This window comes from Silurus meridionalis, chromosome 4 (genome assembly GCF_014805685.1).
Source record: "Silurus meridionalis isolate SWU-2019-XX chromosome 4, ASM1480568v1, whole genome shotgun sequence".
Classification (NCBI taxonomy): domain Eukaryota; kingdom Metazoa; phylum Chordata; class Actinopteri; order Siluriformes; family Siluridae; genus Silurus; species Silurus meridionalis.
The window spans coordinates 35,604,467-35,621,995 of record NC_060887.1 but is presented as its reverse complement, the minus strand read 5'-3'; the positions used below and the strand labels follow the sequence as shown (position 1 = coordinate 35,621,995).

At 36.5% G+C, this 17,529-nt stretch overlaps 1 protein-coding gene across 2 annotated transcripts; it reads right to left on the bottom strand.

Annotated features, from left to right (window-relative positions):
• Positions 1–1,176: 1,176 nt before the first annotated feature.
• Positions 1,177–15,411, bottom strand: si:ch73-206p6.1 (phospholipid scramblase 2). Of its 2 annotated transcripts, XM_046846047.1 has the most exons (8): positions 15,342–15,411; positions 15,187–15,258; positions 11,432–11,511; positions 11,167–11,209; positions 8,124–8,344; positions 6,213–6,374; positions 4,307–4,465; positions 1,177–3,496 (listed from the first exon to the last, which is right to left on the bottom strand). In XM_046846047.1, exons 3-8 carry the CDS (start codon positions 11,501–11,503, stop codon positions 3,467–3,469), a joined length of 687 nt encoding a protein of 228 aa, XP_046702003.1. In that variant the 5' UTR covers positions 11,504–11,511; positions 15,187–15,258; positions 15,342–15,411; the 3' UTR covers positions 1,177–3,466. The 2 variants fall into 2 exon arrangements, with proteins under 2 accessions (XP_046702003.1, XP_046702002.1); XM_046846046.1 differs by having other exon boundaries at positions 15,187–15,410.
• Between the last annotated feature and the right edge of the window lie 2,118 nt (positions 15,412–17,529).

Genomic DNA, 17,529 nt, shown 5'->3' with positions numbered 1-17,529 from the left:
ACACCTTTCAGCATTGTGCATACATCCAAATGAAGACAGTGAAGCATGGTGGTGGGAGAATCCTGAAATGGAGCTGCGTATCTATACTGAGGGTACTGGGTTAATAACTGAGCAATGTACTCGGACATATTGGAGGGAAATTAATCTCATCAAGTTAAGAGAATATTAGAAGTTGGGGAGGCCCTTTTACAGCTTCTTCAGGAGCTTCAGAACCAAACAAAATGTGTTTAATTACATATAGTCCCTTATTGTAGATATACAGTATGTCGAAGGACTAAAGTTGATGCTGAAGTTTTGTAAAAGTGATTGTATGTGTATTTATAATTCATTGTTCATTTCGAATGATATATTTCTCTAGCAGTTTAAATCAATACTGCTGTGATGGGTGAAATTAGCTGCTGTCGAGAAAGTCTGGGTAAAGTGTTGCAAATGCCAGTGTGGAACCGAAGTGATGAATGATGGCCCTTGATTATTAATACAAAAACTGTTCTGGCAGTTTTAAATGGATCAGATTACATCACACCCACAATCTTTTTTTTCATCCTCTCTGAAAAAGCTTTAAAAAATAAAAAACCTTGACCTGTGCATAAGGAATAAAATGTTTAAAGTACACAAATATTTACGAATATTTACGTTCCTAGAAGATATACAATCTGAACAAAAGTATTACTTTTCTATCCATTTGTGGTTTTCCTCCAAACAGTTACCATAAAAGTGAAGGAGGAACACAACTGTGAACATTACAACCTTTAAGCATCAAATTTTCCCTGCACTTGAACTAGGAGATCCAAACCTGTTCCACCATGACAATACCCCTGTGCACCAACCCAACTCCATGAAGATATGATTTACATGGGTTGAGTGACCAGCGGTAGAGCTCTGACCTCAACACCTTCAGGATTAACTGGAACGCTGACTGCACCCCAGGCCTATTCACCTGACCTACATCAGTACCTGACTTCACCAATGGCTATGTGGCTGAACGAGCACAAACCCACCCAAAAGCAAACTCTAAAATCTAGTGGAACGTCTTCCCAGGAGTGCCGGTTATTAGAACAGAAAATGGATGTTCAAAAAGAAGCACATGTGGACAGGAGTCCACACTTTTGTCCATATAGTGTATTTATGGTACAGAACATACCAGAAAAACAACTGAATAATAGCCTCAGAGATGACTGAAAGCTGAAAATAAATGATTTTTAATAAAAACCTGTAGAACAAGTCAGTACATAGAATACAATCGGTATCAACTAGCACAACCGGCATCCAGTGAACAACAGGGAGATTTATAAAGTGCAAGCATACGTTGCATGCATGAGTACCTGAGTAACAAAAAAAAGTGTACGTTTGCATAAAAAAAAAGAAAAAAAAAAAGGATACAGTGTAGATAGTAGGTGCACGGGTTAAACAGGCTGCTGCTGCCCTCTATCGGAAACATTTGGTACTACAATTATTTAAAAAAAAAGTTTGCCAAAGGAAAAAATAATAAAAAAGCAGAAGAATTACTATTGAAACAAGTATAATGAAAATACACACAGACAAAATAAATAGATAATTAATACAGTAGCATATATGAAAAAATTTATTAGATGGAAAATGGCTTTCCAGTGATGTATATTATTGATTGAAATATATATATATATATATATATAAAAAAAAAAAAAAAGTAAATGTATATGTATGTAAATGTTACAGGTTTTCTTTTTCCAGTCACGACAGCCAAGCAGAATTCCTGTTTTATTCCTTTTATACCACAGCAAATGATTTGCATCTAATTATAAATGCTGTAGTTGATGATACATTTCTACAGTAATTCCCTTTAATTCTGTAGACAATTCTTTCCTTTCTTTAAATCAATGTATTTTTTATACAAAAAAAAAAGAAAGCTTGAAAGCAAAGTATACAGTCTTTTTATGAAGACTTGACACTGGAGTCTATTTCCATTAAATGTTCTATAAACATCTTACCGAAAGCGTCACCATATTAAATAACAGACTGTCCGTATTAAATAGCTGATACTATTAATATAGTCATTTGTTCGGGCGGGCTTTAGAGTTAGCACTACTCTCTGTGCTGCTGTTACAGAAAATAAACCGAGAATCACTTCCACAGTGCTGTGGTATAGAATAGAGTAATCATAACAATTTGGTCAGTAGTCTGAGCGTTAGAGTACGCTGCAGTGCCAGTCATAAACCTTCTACTTTTGCATTTGTAGATTTTTATGTTAAGCAGGAACACAAGCCAAAATCACTACACCTTTACACTGCACACTTACAGCTCTCGGTTATCTACAGGTTTTATCGTCTGAGGCAGGCAGGCTGTTAGGGGATTTAACTCAAAGCATCATTGCACATATTCAAACTAGATAATGATTCAGAGAAACTCAACCTCCATGACATTAAATAAAAAAAAAAAAAAAAAACACAATGTATATGTCTAATCTAAACTTTTTTTCCAGTACATGTCTATGAATTCTCTATATAAAGGTTATGGATTTAATAAAGAATCAGTGGGGGTCCGTTTCAGGAAGCAGGTTTCAGAAAGCAAGTAAGAAAGCGAGAAAGAAACGTCCATGTTACCATGAGCAATGCATTTATAGTGGTGCTATTATTCCTGTATTTTATTTGACTGACCAGTTAAATACCAGTCTTACAACCCTAGACTGTGGAACGAGTGAAAGCAAGAAGGCAAAAAAAGTTAAAAATGGAATAGAAAGAAATATCTGACATTAGTCCTATTATTCCAATGACAAGGTTCCAGTAGATCAAATATAGATGACAATTTATCATCCACTATAATTCACATTCTTTGTATTCATTTGACTTAAACTTGAAATTGTCCTGTTCTATTGCCAGGCCATTTTTCTCATTGTTCAAACTTTTGTTATTTCTAGAATATAGCGAGATGAATTTTGTGGCAATTGGTAGAAATGCAGTGGACTGTATCACATTTATAGTGAGTACATGTATAATACAGTGCGTAGTTTCTCTGCTTGTTTATTGGTTGAAGTGTCCTATGATGTCAAAAAGGAGGCGGAGTTAGAGATACACATCAGCGCATTCTTAGCTTACTGTACTGTATTAATATTTTACTTTAATTTATAAATTTATAAAATTTAATAACTAATACCATTTTTATGAATAAATTCCATTATTTCAACATCAAACTCCATTAAAACAATCCCCTATATGTTTTTTGGTCTATCGTGCTATCTGAGATAGACCGGGAAAATCAGCCAAAGTAAAAACGCAATTCCACGGTAAACCAACCGGGGGCGTGAGATTCGAACCGCGGTAAAGCGGGCGATTACGGTATAATCCTGGCTAAGCATATGCAATCTTGAATTGTAACCATAAACCCGCAGACACGCAGAACTTTGACAAACTCATCCGAGTTGTCTATCTGGAACAGACTGCAACTCTCGTTCTTCCTGCTTCTTTTCGTTCCTCATGCTCCCGCTCAGGCGTTAGTTGTTCGACTCGAAATACATAAAGTCCTGTGAACAGAAGCATCAGAAACAGGAAAGATAAAAAAATGGCATGTGTTGAGCAAAAAACTTAAATAGAGGTAAAAATAACTCTTAAATAGAGGTTATATGCAAGAGAATGTCTAAAATAAATGAGCCATTTGAGTTGTTAGTCAAACATTTAAATGTAATATTTTATAAAATTACCTCCATACAAAATCTGTTTCTATATTGCACTGACATTTATATTTACACTTACGAGACAAATAAAAACCTTAATCCTAAAAGCTAAGCCATGTTTAACATTTTAGCATTAAAAAAAAGATTTTTGCTTTTATTTTTTTATTATTAGAAATATTATATTATAATGTTATTGTGAGTAGCTTCATACATGAAGCCATTTTTTTTCTTAGTTATTATTTTATTTTCTGTGTGATTAATAGTCAGGAAACACCTTTTCTCTTAATTTCTTTTTTTTTCACTGGTTTTCTGTCGTTAGTGTTGCTAGACTTTTTGTATTGTGTAGCTCAGTTGGTTTGAGAAAAAAAAGTAAGACTGTATGTGTGTCTACAGTACATTGTAGGGCTTGTATTCAGCTCTAGAAGAGTAGAATCACTCAAATGTAAGCATGTTAGAGGTCAAGGCAACCTTCCTCAGATGCTCTTCAAATGTTTGGTATTTATTTTATTTGGATTATTTTTAACCAAATTCCTTTCAAAACCAATTTTGTGAATTTTCATCCGTTTCTGCTGATCATCCATTAACTACGCTTAGACAGGGTAAAATGTGATGAAGAAAATCCTAACCTTTGTATTCTGTCAGTCTCATTACTGTACTCACAATGAGAAAGCAGAGTCCAATCATCACTGCTTTCATTCGGACGTCGAGGTCCATAGGAAACTGGATCCCAAAGTTATCGGTGTCGGTAAAGACCTCTCGGAGAAGCCCTGTCCACTGCTTACTGATCCTCCCGATGCTCACTTCATCCATGGTCAAAATCTGTCAAAGAACAGGAGCACATGCATAATAATTAAATACAAAAATAACTAGTCTGTATGGTAGTGAATCAATTCTGCCAATTTTTTCTATAGCACTTTTAACTATGAACACTGTCACGTAACAGCTTTACACAGTTAAATACATTAGGAATACAGTGTTCCCGTGGACACTCGTGGGGGTCACGTTCTAAGAGTTCTGAAAATACGCACATTTTGGACAACCCGCACATTTTCCAAGCCACGAGTAATCAGGGGTTGACTATATAACTGTTTTAATTTATGAATGATTACTCATCAGTTCATCCCGAATAAACAGGGTTTTAAGCTTTAATGCTCAGATTCTGGCCTTTGTAGCATGAGGATGTATATTCTTTTTCCAAGCAAAGACTACACTGTAAATCAGTCTGGATATGGGCAGCCTGTAAATGGAAGTGAATTCTGAACAAATACAAAGCTAGAAGAGTGCTCCTGGCTCCCTCTTGTGGAGAACTGATGGTCTGACAACATGTGAGTGAAGCACTCAGTGATTGAAGAGCTTCATATATAAACCTATTGTTTAATGTTAAAAGTACGATCAATCAATCAATCAATCAATCAGTTTTAGGTTATACAACCCTCAATTAGACTGTCTTATTAGAAATCCATAGGAAGTGGTAGCTCAGTGGTTAAGGTTGTGAGTTGAAATCCCAGCCACACAAAGCGGCCACTGATGGGCCCCTGAGCAAGACCCTCAACCCTCAGCCGCTCATTTGTATCTTCTTCTCCTTCTTTCGGCTGCTCCCATTAGGGGTCGCCACAGCGGATCATCCGTCTCCATACCACCCTGTCCTCTACATCTGCCTCTTTCACACCAACTACCTGCATGTCTTCCCTCACCACATCCATAAACCTCCTCCTCGGCCTTCCTCTTTTCCTCCTTCCTGGTGGCTCCATCCACAGCATTCTCCTACCAATATAACCCATGTCCCTCCACATGTCCAAACCATCTCAATCTCGCCTCCCTCACCTTGTCTCCAAAACATCCTAAATGGGCTGTCCCTCTAATAAACTCATTTCGAATCCTGTCCATCCTCGTTTTTTACTCAATGCCACTGTCTCTAAACCATTCAACATCGCAGGTCTCACCACAGTCCTATAAACCAGCCGCTCAGTTGTATAAAAAGACAAAATGTAAGTCGATCTGGATAAGGACATCAGCCTAATGCCATAAATGGGGGAAGGGGTAGCTTAGCGATTAGGACATTAGAGTTTGGATGCAAAAGTTGCGAGTTGAAATCCCAGCCACACCAAGCTACCACTGCCGGTAACAGTGATCTGTTATGAGGGCCCATGGGCGTGGCCCTCATAACCCTCAACCAGTTAGTTGTATAAAATGACAAAATGTCAAAATGTAAGTCACTCTGGATACGGGCATCTGCCAAATGCTGTAAATGTAAATACATTTGTCCAATCTGTAGCACTCCTTATTTCCTCGTATAATTATGGGAAGTGACAGCCCACTGGTTTCTGAGTTTCCGATCATTAGGTCAGCGGTTCAAGCCCCAAAACAGCCACGTTTCCACCCTTGAGCAAGGCCTTTAACCCTCTCTGCTCCAGAGCTGCTGTATCATGGCTGACCCTGTGCTCTGACCCCCGTTTCCTAGCAAGCTGTTAGTGTGTATAAGTCTTTCTTTATATTTCTGAAGGCTTTAAGCACCTCATGTGCATGACAGTGTGGTTATTGTGATATCTGAGCAGAAGCACGGTACCTCAAAGTCGACATCTGGAAGGCAGCTCCAGCCACAGAAGGGTCCCCGCAGCTTCAGCACAGGCTCCCTGTGCTCGTTCTGGATGGTGAATTTAGGAAAGAAAGGATGCCACTCTTGGAGCACATACCCCACAATGTTCCCTGGTGGAGACTGAACCTCCAGCTGATGAGATGAGATGAGAGAGACAGACAGAGAGAGCGAGAGAGAGAAAAAACAGCATTCAATTCAAAGCACAACTGCAAGACTTTCTGAAAACTTGGAAACTCGTCCACTTAGTCTGGATTTCCATTCAGCAACAAAACACCGCCTGCCAAAATATCAGGGCGAGCTGGGATTGTTCGGATGTTCGTCTGCGGTCCAATCCGGAAACATCAAAACAGATCCATACCTGGGTTTCTGCCAGGACAGAAACATCATGGATGATGAAACAAGATCTTGGCTCAGAATGTGGCCATCGCTTCACTGACACAGCGCTATCCTTCAGTGAACAGTGCTGTGTTCTAAATCATATTCCTGTTCAGTCGTGTTTTAGCACAAAACACTGCAGTAGATCCCCAAACCAGCTGCAAGCCATGCTTATGTAAAAGGAATTCAGTAGCCGTTTATATAAACAAACTTGCAGGTATACTGATATTTTAAGATTTACTAAAGGACCAGGATCTAGAGAGATTCCACTTTCTGGTTTTTATGTAACATGACAAGCTGGGGTTTTTTTTCTTGTTAAATTCAATGAAAGAAGAAAAAAAAAAGTAACCATAGAGCATCTAGTAGGGATATGTATCCCATAAATCACAATCTCACATGCGTAGCCAACCATACGATACATTAAAGATACAAATGACGCAGCTACCGATGCAATACGATTTTCCCCATTTCGATGCAGTGATTTCTGATTTCAGTTTGATTCAACACAATGCAATACGCTGCAATGCAAAAAATACGATGTTAAGCAATTCAATATTGTACAGACAGTTCACTTTTATTTCTTTGGTTCAGACAGTCAGCAAATCAATTCACTTATGTGGCTTCTGACTTCTAAACAGACGATCTTTTCCTGTTCTGTGTCCAGGAAGTTACAGCTCTACCTCTGCCATGTAAATCTGTAGTCTATGTGACTCTCAGGACACGCCTCGGTCTCAATAGTGATACGTCATTCACGTAGCAGCAGCGATGCTGAGAGAACACGCTCGAGAAACAGCTTAGCGAGGAGAAATCTATCTACATATTCTCGTCACACATTACTGGTCACTTTCTAAATAATAATTTATACTTTATCCATTAATTATTAGCATCTACTAATAATTATATATAAATAAATAATTTTTTACTGATGTAAATATGTTAAAAATAATTCATCCTGATACAAATGCCATGTTGTATCAGATTCACATTTTTTTTTATCGATGCATCGTTAACTTGATGCTATAAATGATAAAAAAAAAAATAATACAAATTATATTCAAAAAGGTTTTTGGACAATTGACTATTAGATTTATATGCACTTCTTAAAATCCTTATTTTACATTTTTTTTACTAATGATTTACTGTTTACTGCCATAAGCATATTTTGTATATACACCTTTTTTTCTCATATATATCTTTGTACATTCTTATATTTTATATAGTTTTATACTTTATTTATCTGCCTTCTTTTTCTTTGTTTTATTCTCCCCATCCTATTCCCTCATGCCGAACCGTCGTACAAAGCATTTCACTGCATGTCGTACCCTGTATGTATGTGTATGTGACAAATAAAATTTGATTTGATTTGACATTTATTCTCCAATGGCAGTTATAATAACTTTCACTCTTCTGGGAAGATGTTCCACTAGATTTCGGCGTGTGCTTGTCGAGCTTTGTGCTAAATCAGTCACAAGGGTGTTAGAAAACTCGTGTGCTTAGAGCACTCACCTCCTGCAGACAGCACGGGAAGAAGCAGGACATGCACTTGAGGGGACGGCCGACCGTGATCACTTCCTGGCCGAAGTTATCCAGGATGCGGATGTTGAAGGAGCGCAGAGGGCCACAGCACTGCCTCGTTAGGCAGTCGTTTTCCTCCACTGCGTAGAACACGTTCTGGCCCATCGAGTTCTTGATTTCATACTTGTTATTACTCTCGAAGCCGACCAGAGCTACAGGCACAAAAGTTTGTTGGGTAGGAAGGTGGTCAGAAAACCTTCTTATAATATGATAAACCATGGCAGGTGAAGGCAATAGTGACAGGAATTGCCCAGAAACAACTTTATGCCTTCCTCATGGAGGCAAGACACCTAAAACAACTAAAGTATGTTGCTGCCAAACCAAGTGTAAGATAGACTTCAACAGAAGTCACGGAACAAAAATGTTTGCCAAACCTTAAACTCTACTCAAAAGAAAACGAGACCATAACTAATAAAATGGCATGCTGTATATTCAGGTGCAGCATATTCATTTACCAGGAGAAAAAAAATGAAAAAATTCCCATAATTTGAGAAACCTGTGCAAACAAAAACTGTAACTTATTATATCGCCATGGATCTGGCTATGTAATGAATCTGGCTAGTTTCTTCTTTTAGGTTTGTTACTTTTTTCTGGCCCCGAAACAAACTTTTAGACTTTTCATGTTTAGAAGTCTAATTATATTTGTTTTGGATCAGACTCTTACTGCCTTGCTCTTGTATGCAATCTCAATGGGGATACTCCATTAATGAGACAGTAGGTAGTATTATTTTATAAATAATTGTCATTCTTTTTAAAGCCACCATCACTGTTACCACCAAGAAGAGATTTTTCATAACAGCATGGCTTAAAGGGGTTTATTTCTCATACCACAGTAATATTCTTTTAATTACAATTTCTTTTTAAATGACCATCATTCCTTACATAAGACTTGACCATATAAAAAGTTATGACCTGTAATTTGTTTAACAAAACTTCAATATTTATCGTTAATTCAATTTGAGTTGTATAGATGGTAGGAAGAAGAAACCCTGAGAAAGACTGAAAAGAAAAAAAAAAAAATAATAATAATCCATGTTAGCCTTTTAGGCAATGTGGGAGCATCAGTTGTACAATTTCTGCATATGATTCATTACTATAGAAATTGTGAATAAAATACAAAATAAAAGCTAAAGCTAAATAAAATACACCAATTGTTCATGGCATGGCCTGAACTTCTGTCTGAGCTGCTGTTACAGAAAATGAGCACCTTCTAATTCAGGAATTTAGTGTTGTGGTATAATATTCAATGAACTACTGATCGTTTGTGTGGCGTTATATATTAAAGTTGCCATAATGAAATAAAATATTAAAATAATCATATGCCATGTTAAAATGGTGAGATCCTATATTAAGTCAATTAATTACAATTATAATTTTTTATTTTAAACCTCTTTATGGCCATATTCTGACCATACTTGCTTTGAAATCCAGATACCTAGCCATAAATGAAAAGCCTCTTAGACTTCCTTTATGTCAGCTTAGAGCAGGTCATAAGCTCTGGGAAGACAGAAGAGTATGCAACTGTTTATAATAAAGAGCACTTCTTACATAGCAGCACAGTGTCTTATCACAGTTCCTCAGCTTTACCTTCAGCTGCACCCACTTAGTAATACCTGATTAATTGTCCGTAGATTGACTGTGCTGCTGTATATGTCTGATAACATTTTTAAAGCCTCTGTCTATCATTTAGATCTATTGTACTGGTCTTATTTTTTAACTCCTGAATCACCGAATATTTTAAAACCCAGACAAGATGACATTCTATGTATAAGCATAGGATTAAACTACATAATTATTTGTGATTAAGTGAAAACTAGAATCAGGATTAAACACTAATTTGTCCAATAAAACCAATTTTCATATTCGACTTTTCTGTCCACCCAGGACCACTGTATCATCTCAAAGTTTTCATATATAAAGCTTCGTCCACTTCAGCGTCATGTCATATAGATAAATCTCAAATCAGATGAGTGTCATTATGAAGTACCGTATTTTTCAGACTATAAACCGCTACTTTTTTCCCACGTTTTGAACACCGCGGATTAAACAACAAAGCGGCTTATTTATGAATTTTTCCTGGGTTTTTCTCCAGTTGCAACAGAAATCATATAAGCACAGACAGGTTTCCAAAACTCGTGCTTTTTTATTTTTCTTGGCAACAGCGTTACGGGTTATTCAAAGAAACTTAGTAATGAGCATCAGAAAATAATAAGGACATAATCCTTGTCTTGAACACATGCAGTAATACCGGAAAATGCAGTGGCAGGCTATTCCCAAAATACCGCTCTGCTCATAAAATAAGCGCAACATATTTCACCCGTTACACTGTGTGTAACGTGTCTTTCATTAAAGCCTGTGTAAAGTTCATTAGTGTAGACACCTGCGGCTTATAGACAGGTGTGGCTTATTTATGTTAAAAATATTTGTAAAATTCAGTGGGTGCGGCTTATATATGGGTGCGCTTTATAGTCTGGACATTACGGTACACATCAGTTTTAGAAACCATGCTTAGTGTGTATATTTAGATATATACATACATACATACAGACATTCATATATACACACACACACACACACACACACACAATCCACATTTATACAAATAAAATCTCATTAGCATAAATAAATGAATACATGAAAAATAAAAAATAACAAATTAAATGAAAAACTTATAGATCACTTTGTAAATCCACAATACACATCATAAATGGCCTAATACTAATGATTCAAACAGAGCTGCAAATGTAAATTGTGTGAAAAGACAATCAGAGGATTTTTCATGGAGGATCTTATTTGAGATTTGAGCCTGTGTGCTCAGCTCGAGAGAGGAGGGGAGAAGACGTCCTAGTTTGACAAGTTAACAGGCTCTGGAGGTTTCACATAGACACATGGGATGTAGCAATGTAACCTAGATATCAAGAACAAGCCTCATGACTGGTATTACGGAATCATTACAAAAGCTGGTTGGTCTTACCCTCTATGAGCTCCACCTTCTGTTTAATCAGCAGCTGATCTACCTGTATGCACGAAAAAGAAAAAGCTTCATTCAAGATTCATATGCACCAATATAGTGTACAGTATGCAAAAAAATACACAATTATTGTTTGAGTGATGACCATTTTTTTTACCAAGTTACATTACTTACACAAATGCACACATAGTAAAATATTACCATAAAGTGAAGTAAAACACAGTAGAAAAACTATCCTATTAGCACATGTAGCTAACCCTAACCCTACCTGTGTCAGGTACTCAAGCCCAGGTGGGTAACTGGGCAGGCCAGGGTTGGGCATCATGTACATTTGCTCCATGTGCGCTCCTGAAAAAGAAAATTTCTTAAAGTTAATACTTAATGCTAGCATTAACTTTATCTTGAAAATCTCAAGTGTTCTTGAAGCAGTCTTTAACTATTCAGTTTGTCTGTACCCATGATCATCTCAGACTCATGTTTTTGGCTGACAGGAGTCCATACACCTTAAGGTTCGATGTGTTATGCATGGGGGAGATGCTCTGTGTGGAAGAGCACCATTCGCAAGTATAGGGCAAAGTATACGCTGCTACGTTTTACAATTTTTTTTATATCACTATTGTCATCATCCCAAGTCAAACCATCTGTGTAGAGCAGTTGTTATGCTGATCATCGAGAACATTCTCATTTAAAGAGATCGATTATCCTGCACCAATCAATCACAATTACTAATGACGTCCAATGGCAGCATTACTCAACGTTAACTAACGTCCTGAAATCTCATCCCATCACAACAGCACTTAGCTAAATGACCAGAAGACAAAGTATACATTAGGCACTAAATACTATATTCATACCCTCATGTAGCGCGCCTTTACCACAAGGCGTCATGTTGAACATCCAGTGGTCAGTATGAGAGAATTGTACTCAAAGCACTAAATTATAAATGCTCTAATACAAGATACACAATTTTGTATGGTCGTGTCAAGCAGACAAAAACATGAACATGATGAATTGCCAGCTATCCAGCTAGTAAATCTGTACTGCTACACAAGCTGCACACTGACTACTATCAAATATATCCAAGTTTAAAATGTGAGGGGTGTACACACTTTTGTGAGATAATGTATATAATTGTACATTCCCAATTCCTAATATATTATCTTTCATACTTCTTTAGATCTGTTTATACACTTTGTGTAACTTTTGTACTGTTGTACATCTCATATTGTAAATTTACATAACACATATTTCTCTACATATTATTGTGCCCCACACATATGCTACATTTTACTTCTAAATGATTACAGTGAAACCAGATATTTACATACACTTCAGAAAAAAACACAAAAACTTTTATTTCTTTACTGTCATACATTAAATCAGAGTAAACTTGTTCTGTTTTAAATCAATAAATAAACATATTTTTTGCATTTGTTGAATGTCAGAATCGAGCGAGGGAGAATTTTTATGTATTTTTATTATCACTTTCATCGAAGTCAGAAGTATACATATAAGTTTATCGTGCCTTAAAACAAAAAAAAACTCCAGATGATTCCATTCTGAGCTTAAGAAGCCTCTGATAGGTTAAATGATTCCATTTGAGTTAATTGGTGGCACACCTGTGGATGCATATAAAGGCACACCTCAAACACAGAGCCTATTTCTTTGACATCATGGGAAAATCAAGAGAAATCCACCAAGACATCAGAAAAAGAATTGTTGACCTCCACAAGTATGGCTCATCCTTAGGTGCAATTTCCAGATGCCTGAAGGTCCCACGTTCATCCGTTCAGACAATAATACGCAAGTATAAAAAAACATGGGAATGTACAACCATCATACCGCTCAGGAAGGAGACGGATTCTGAGTCCCAGAGAGGAACGTTTTTTGTTTGCGAAATGTGCAAATCAACCCCAGGACAACAGCAAAAGATCTTGTGAAGATGCTGGCTGAAACTGGTAAGACAGTGTCATTATCCACAGTAAAACGAATACTGTACCGCCATGAGCTGAAAGGTTACACTGGGAGGAGAAAGCCATTACTTCAAAACCACCATAAAAAAGCCAGACTACAGTTTGTAACTGCACATGAGGGAAAAAAATCTTAATTTCTGGAGACATGTCCTGTGGTCTGACTAAACAAAAATTAAACTGTTCGGCCATAATGATAAACAGTATATTTGGAGGAAAAAGTGAGAAGCTTTGAAGCATCAGAACACCATCCCAACTGTCAAGTATGGGGGTGGTAGTATAATGTTGGGGGGCTGCTTTGCTGCAGAAGGGACTGGTGCACTTTACAAAATAGATGGCATCATGAGAAAAGAAAATGATGTGGATATATTAAAGCAACATCTGAAGACATCAGCCAGGAAGTTAAAGCTTGGGCGCAAATGGGTCTTCCAAATGGACAATGACCCCAAGCATACCTCCAAATTAGTTACAAAGTGGCTTAAGGACAACAAAGTCAAGGTTTTAGAGTGGCCATCACAAAGCCCTGATCTCAATCCCATAGAAAATTTGTGGGCGGCACTGAAAAGGCAAGTGCGAGCAAAAAGGCCTACAAACCTGACCCAGTTACACCAGTTCTGTCAAGAGGAGTGGGCCAAAATTCCAGCAAACTATTGTAGAAAGCTTGTGGAAGGATACCCAAAACGTTTGGCACAAGTGAAACAGTTTCGGGGCAATTCCACATATGTATGTGTACATGTGTCCTTCACTGCGTAGAACACGTTCTGGCCCATCGAGTTCTTGATTTCATACTTGTTATTGCTCTCGAAGCCGACCAGAGCTACAAACACAAAAGTTTGTTGGGTAGGAAGGTGGTCAGAAAACCTTCTTATAATATGATAAGCCATGGCAGGTGAAGGCAATAGTGACAGGAATTGCCCAGAAACAACTTTATGCCTTCCTCATGGAGGCAAGACACCTAAAACAACTAAAGTATGTTGCTGCCAAACCAAGTGTAAGATAGACTTCAATAGAAGTCACAAAACAAAAATGTTTGCCAAACCTTAAACTCTACTCAAACCAAACCATATATATTTACATGCTGTACATAATATATCTGCATATTTAACTGCACTTGTCAATTTGCACAATTGCTAATATTTGCACTTCTGGTAGATTATAAACTGCACTTTGCTGCTTTGTACCTGTACTATATATACATTTATCTGCCCGATGCTTATATGCATTTAATACACTGTGTAGTAAGGGAGGGGATAACATCCATCATCCATTCATTCTTCCATGCACCCACGTCTGATCATACTGATTCACTAACTTTTATATGGTCTTTAATGTACTAAAGCAACAACCACAACCTGGTGACTAATATCCACATTGTAACAAAAGCTGTTTATTTACCCACCTCACCACACTTTAATAAGATACTGAATACCCAAAGGTTTACAGACACCTAACCATCCTGTCCAACTGCTCAACAGTCCATTCCAGATGTAGTCCTTTACACACCATGGTATTATGGACTTTGATTTGTGTATAATCTTGAAAACAGGTTTAAGGCTTTTAACATTCTATACACTTGTGTACTTCATTCTATACACTTGTGTACTTCAGACTTTATAGCATTGGCTTGGGGAAGAAACACATATGGGTGGTAATGGTCGGATATCCCACCATCTGTATAATATATATATATATATATATATATATATATATATATATATATATATATATATATTATGATAAACCTTCAAGAAAGAAACTTTTAGGCAACTTTTATCTCTTCCATGAATTAAACAGTTTTTTTTTTTCTCCTTTTCCTGAACAGGTTATTTTTAGCACAGTAATATCACGATATTATTTTTACACTGTATTGTACAGCCTCTAGGTGGAAAATCATTTCACACCAACAGCCAAGCTGATTCAGTGATAAAAAAATAAAAAAATAAATGAGAAAATATGCACATTGTTGGCTCTGGTGGACATTAGAGATGATTTAATGTGTGTATACATGCATTGCATTATTCTAAACAAACCAATACAGATCTTAGGTGCTTACCGTTTATTCTAGGCGTCACCAAAGCCGCACAGTAAACTGAACACAATCAACCTGACATTTCAGTTTAATAGTCTAACACAAAAACAAAACCGAAACGATATAAAAACAACCCTTACATTTATAAAATTAACTTAAATAAATGAAGCCACCATTACTCTTTTTTCTGTTTTCAAAAAGAAACAGGATGGGCCAAGTGCGCTGCTCTCCCTATATATAAACCCACGCATTTGATTGGCTCTTGGAGATGTGTCGTTTACATGGGAGTCGACTCTTCGTTTGATTGTGTCGGCTCTTTTAAATGTACATGACTAGTGTTATATCACAGTTTTTCTCAGCTGCTTTGGTGTTTTTTCGAATCCTGCTTAAAATTTTGCAAACCAGTAAATGCATAAATACATTGGATTTCTTGAAAAAGCCTGTACTTTTCTTAAAATCCTTAGTTTATCTCTCAAAAGCAAGTCTGTGTGTCAATGAACATCTCATTCCCATCAGAATGAATAGTCCTTTTGTCATTGTTCACAAAGAAGATTGTCAAAAGTCACAGTTTCAGTATTTTTATATAAACTACGGTTTGTATTACAGTGATTGAAAATGCACAAGCTTAGATTTCTTCTGTACGGCATCTATGAATTTTAACAGCACAAATTTTTTTTTTGATCGCATATTTGATTTATATTGATTGCAAGAGACTAGGATTCACACTTTTACTGTAAAAGTGTCCATTAATTTCTTGGTTGTTTATTCATTTTCAGAAATTGTAATTGCTCTGTTGCCAGAAGAAGGTTTACAAGATTCACCTTTGAACTGTTTTATAGAACTAGTTGATCATTGGTCAGTCTGATGCCGTTCACTCGCCTTCATTATTGCAGAGTTTTTCCTTGCCACATTCACCATCGGCTCGCTCATCACCATCGGCTCGATCATTAGAGACAAACTGACACTTATAAAGAACAATCCTATTCATTTTTTATCACCGCATTATCTGTGTAAAGCTGCTTTGAGACAATGTTCATTGATAAAAGTGCAATACAAATAAAAATGAATTGAAATATAGTTAGTGACATTCATGAGTTGTCTAAACAATTCATCAATTCAAGTCACATTTACAAAAAAAAAAAAAAAGAAGGTTTAATAGGAAATGTATTTGTAGATGACAACTGGTTTAACCATTTTGCATTCAATGGCTCCTGCAATGAACTGATGCTGAGATGTTTTAGGGGTTAAAACTATTCAGGTGAAACCAGTATAACATATTTTGATCAACATGAACAACTGATAATGTAGGAAACAGCAGACACTTGTACACAATCATTTAAATGAATGTGCCAAAGCTTTCACAATTTGATCAAAGCAACACAAAATGTTTTTGTGTCTAAATGATGTGGCGGTTAAACAAGTAGTTTTGGAAAATTCATTTCTGATCTGAGAAACTGTTACCAGAATAGAAATATTTTCACCATCAGTACATATTTAATTGCATATTGCAAATGAAGTATATACACATATACACATATATATTATTATTTGTTTAGTTTTTGCATTAATTTTTATTTAATGTTTTAATTGAACAACAACAAAAAAATGTATTTGAGTTTTGATTCTAAGGCCTGGCCACAAAAATATATTTAATTTAATTCAGAAACACACAATAATGAAATGATTAAGCGATAAAAAGCACTTGTGATTAAACTGCACTTGGATTAAAGTTCTTAGGATTTTTAGTATTGACAGACCTTCATTTCTTAAAGTAATGAACTGTCTTTTTTTCTTTACATTAATGATTGTTTAAATAATAACAATAACAATCCGTTTAGAGTCGACTCTTGGTTACGAACCGAGTCAAAAGAATTGACTCACTAAATCAGCCAATCAGTTTTCAGAATCTTAGCGCCTACGGAAAGCGAGAAGGAATTGCAGGATTGTTCGAGATGCTTTCGAGGGGCGTTTCATGGTTGATATTTTAAGCATGTTCCCACTCATCACCCTGAAGACCTTCCCCATATTTACATTTGGCATTTCAAAGCCACCCAGTGCCTGCAGTGCCCCCACATAACACATGCATTTATATCACAGAGCTTTTATTACTCAAGATCATGACTGGTATTTATTTAAACCATATCTGCTTCCAGACTGAATGTAGTGTCCTGGTAATAGTTACTGGTCTCACTGAAATACTGCTGGAGTGATGTGTGTATCATCAGTTTTAAATAATAATTATTTATTAAATTTTCCAAACAGTACAAAATATCTCTATGTTCAGTAGAATGATAAACAGCTTTATTGCCAAGTACAAGGAATTTGTTTTGGTGAAAAACCTTTCACCACAACACAGATTAAAAAAAA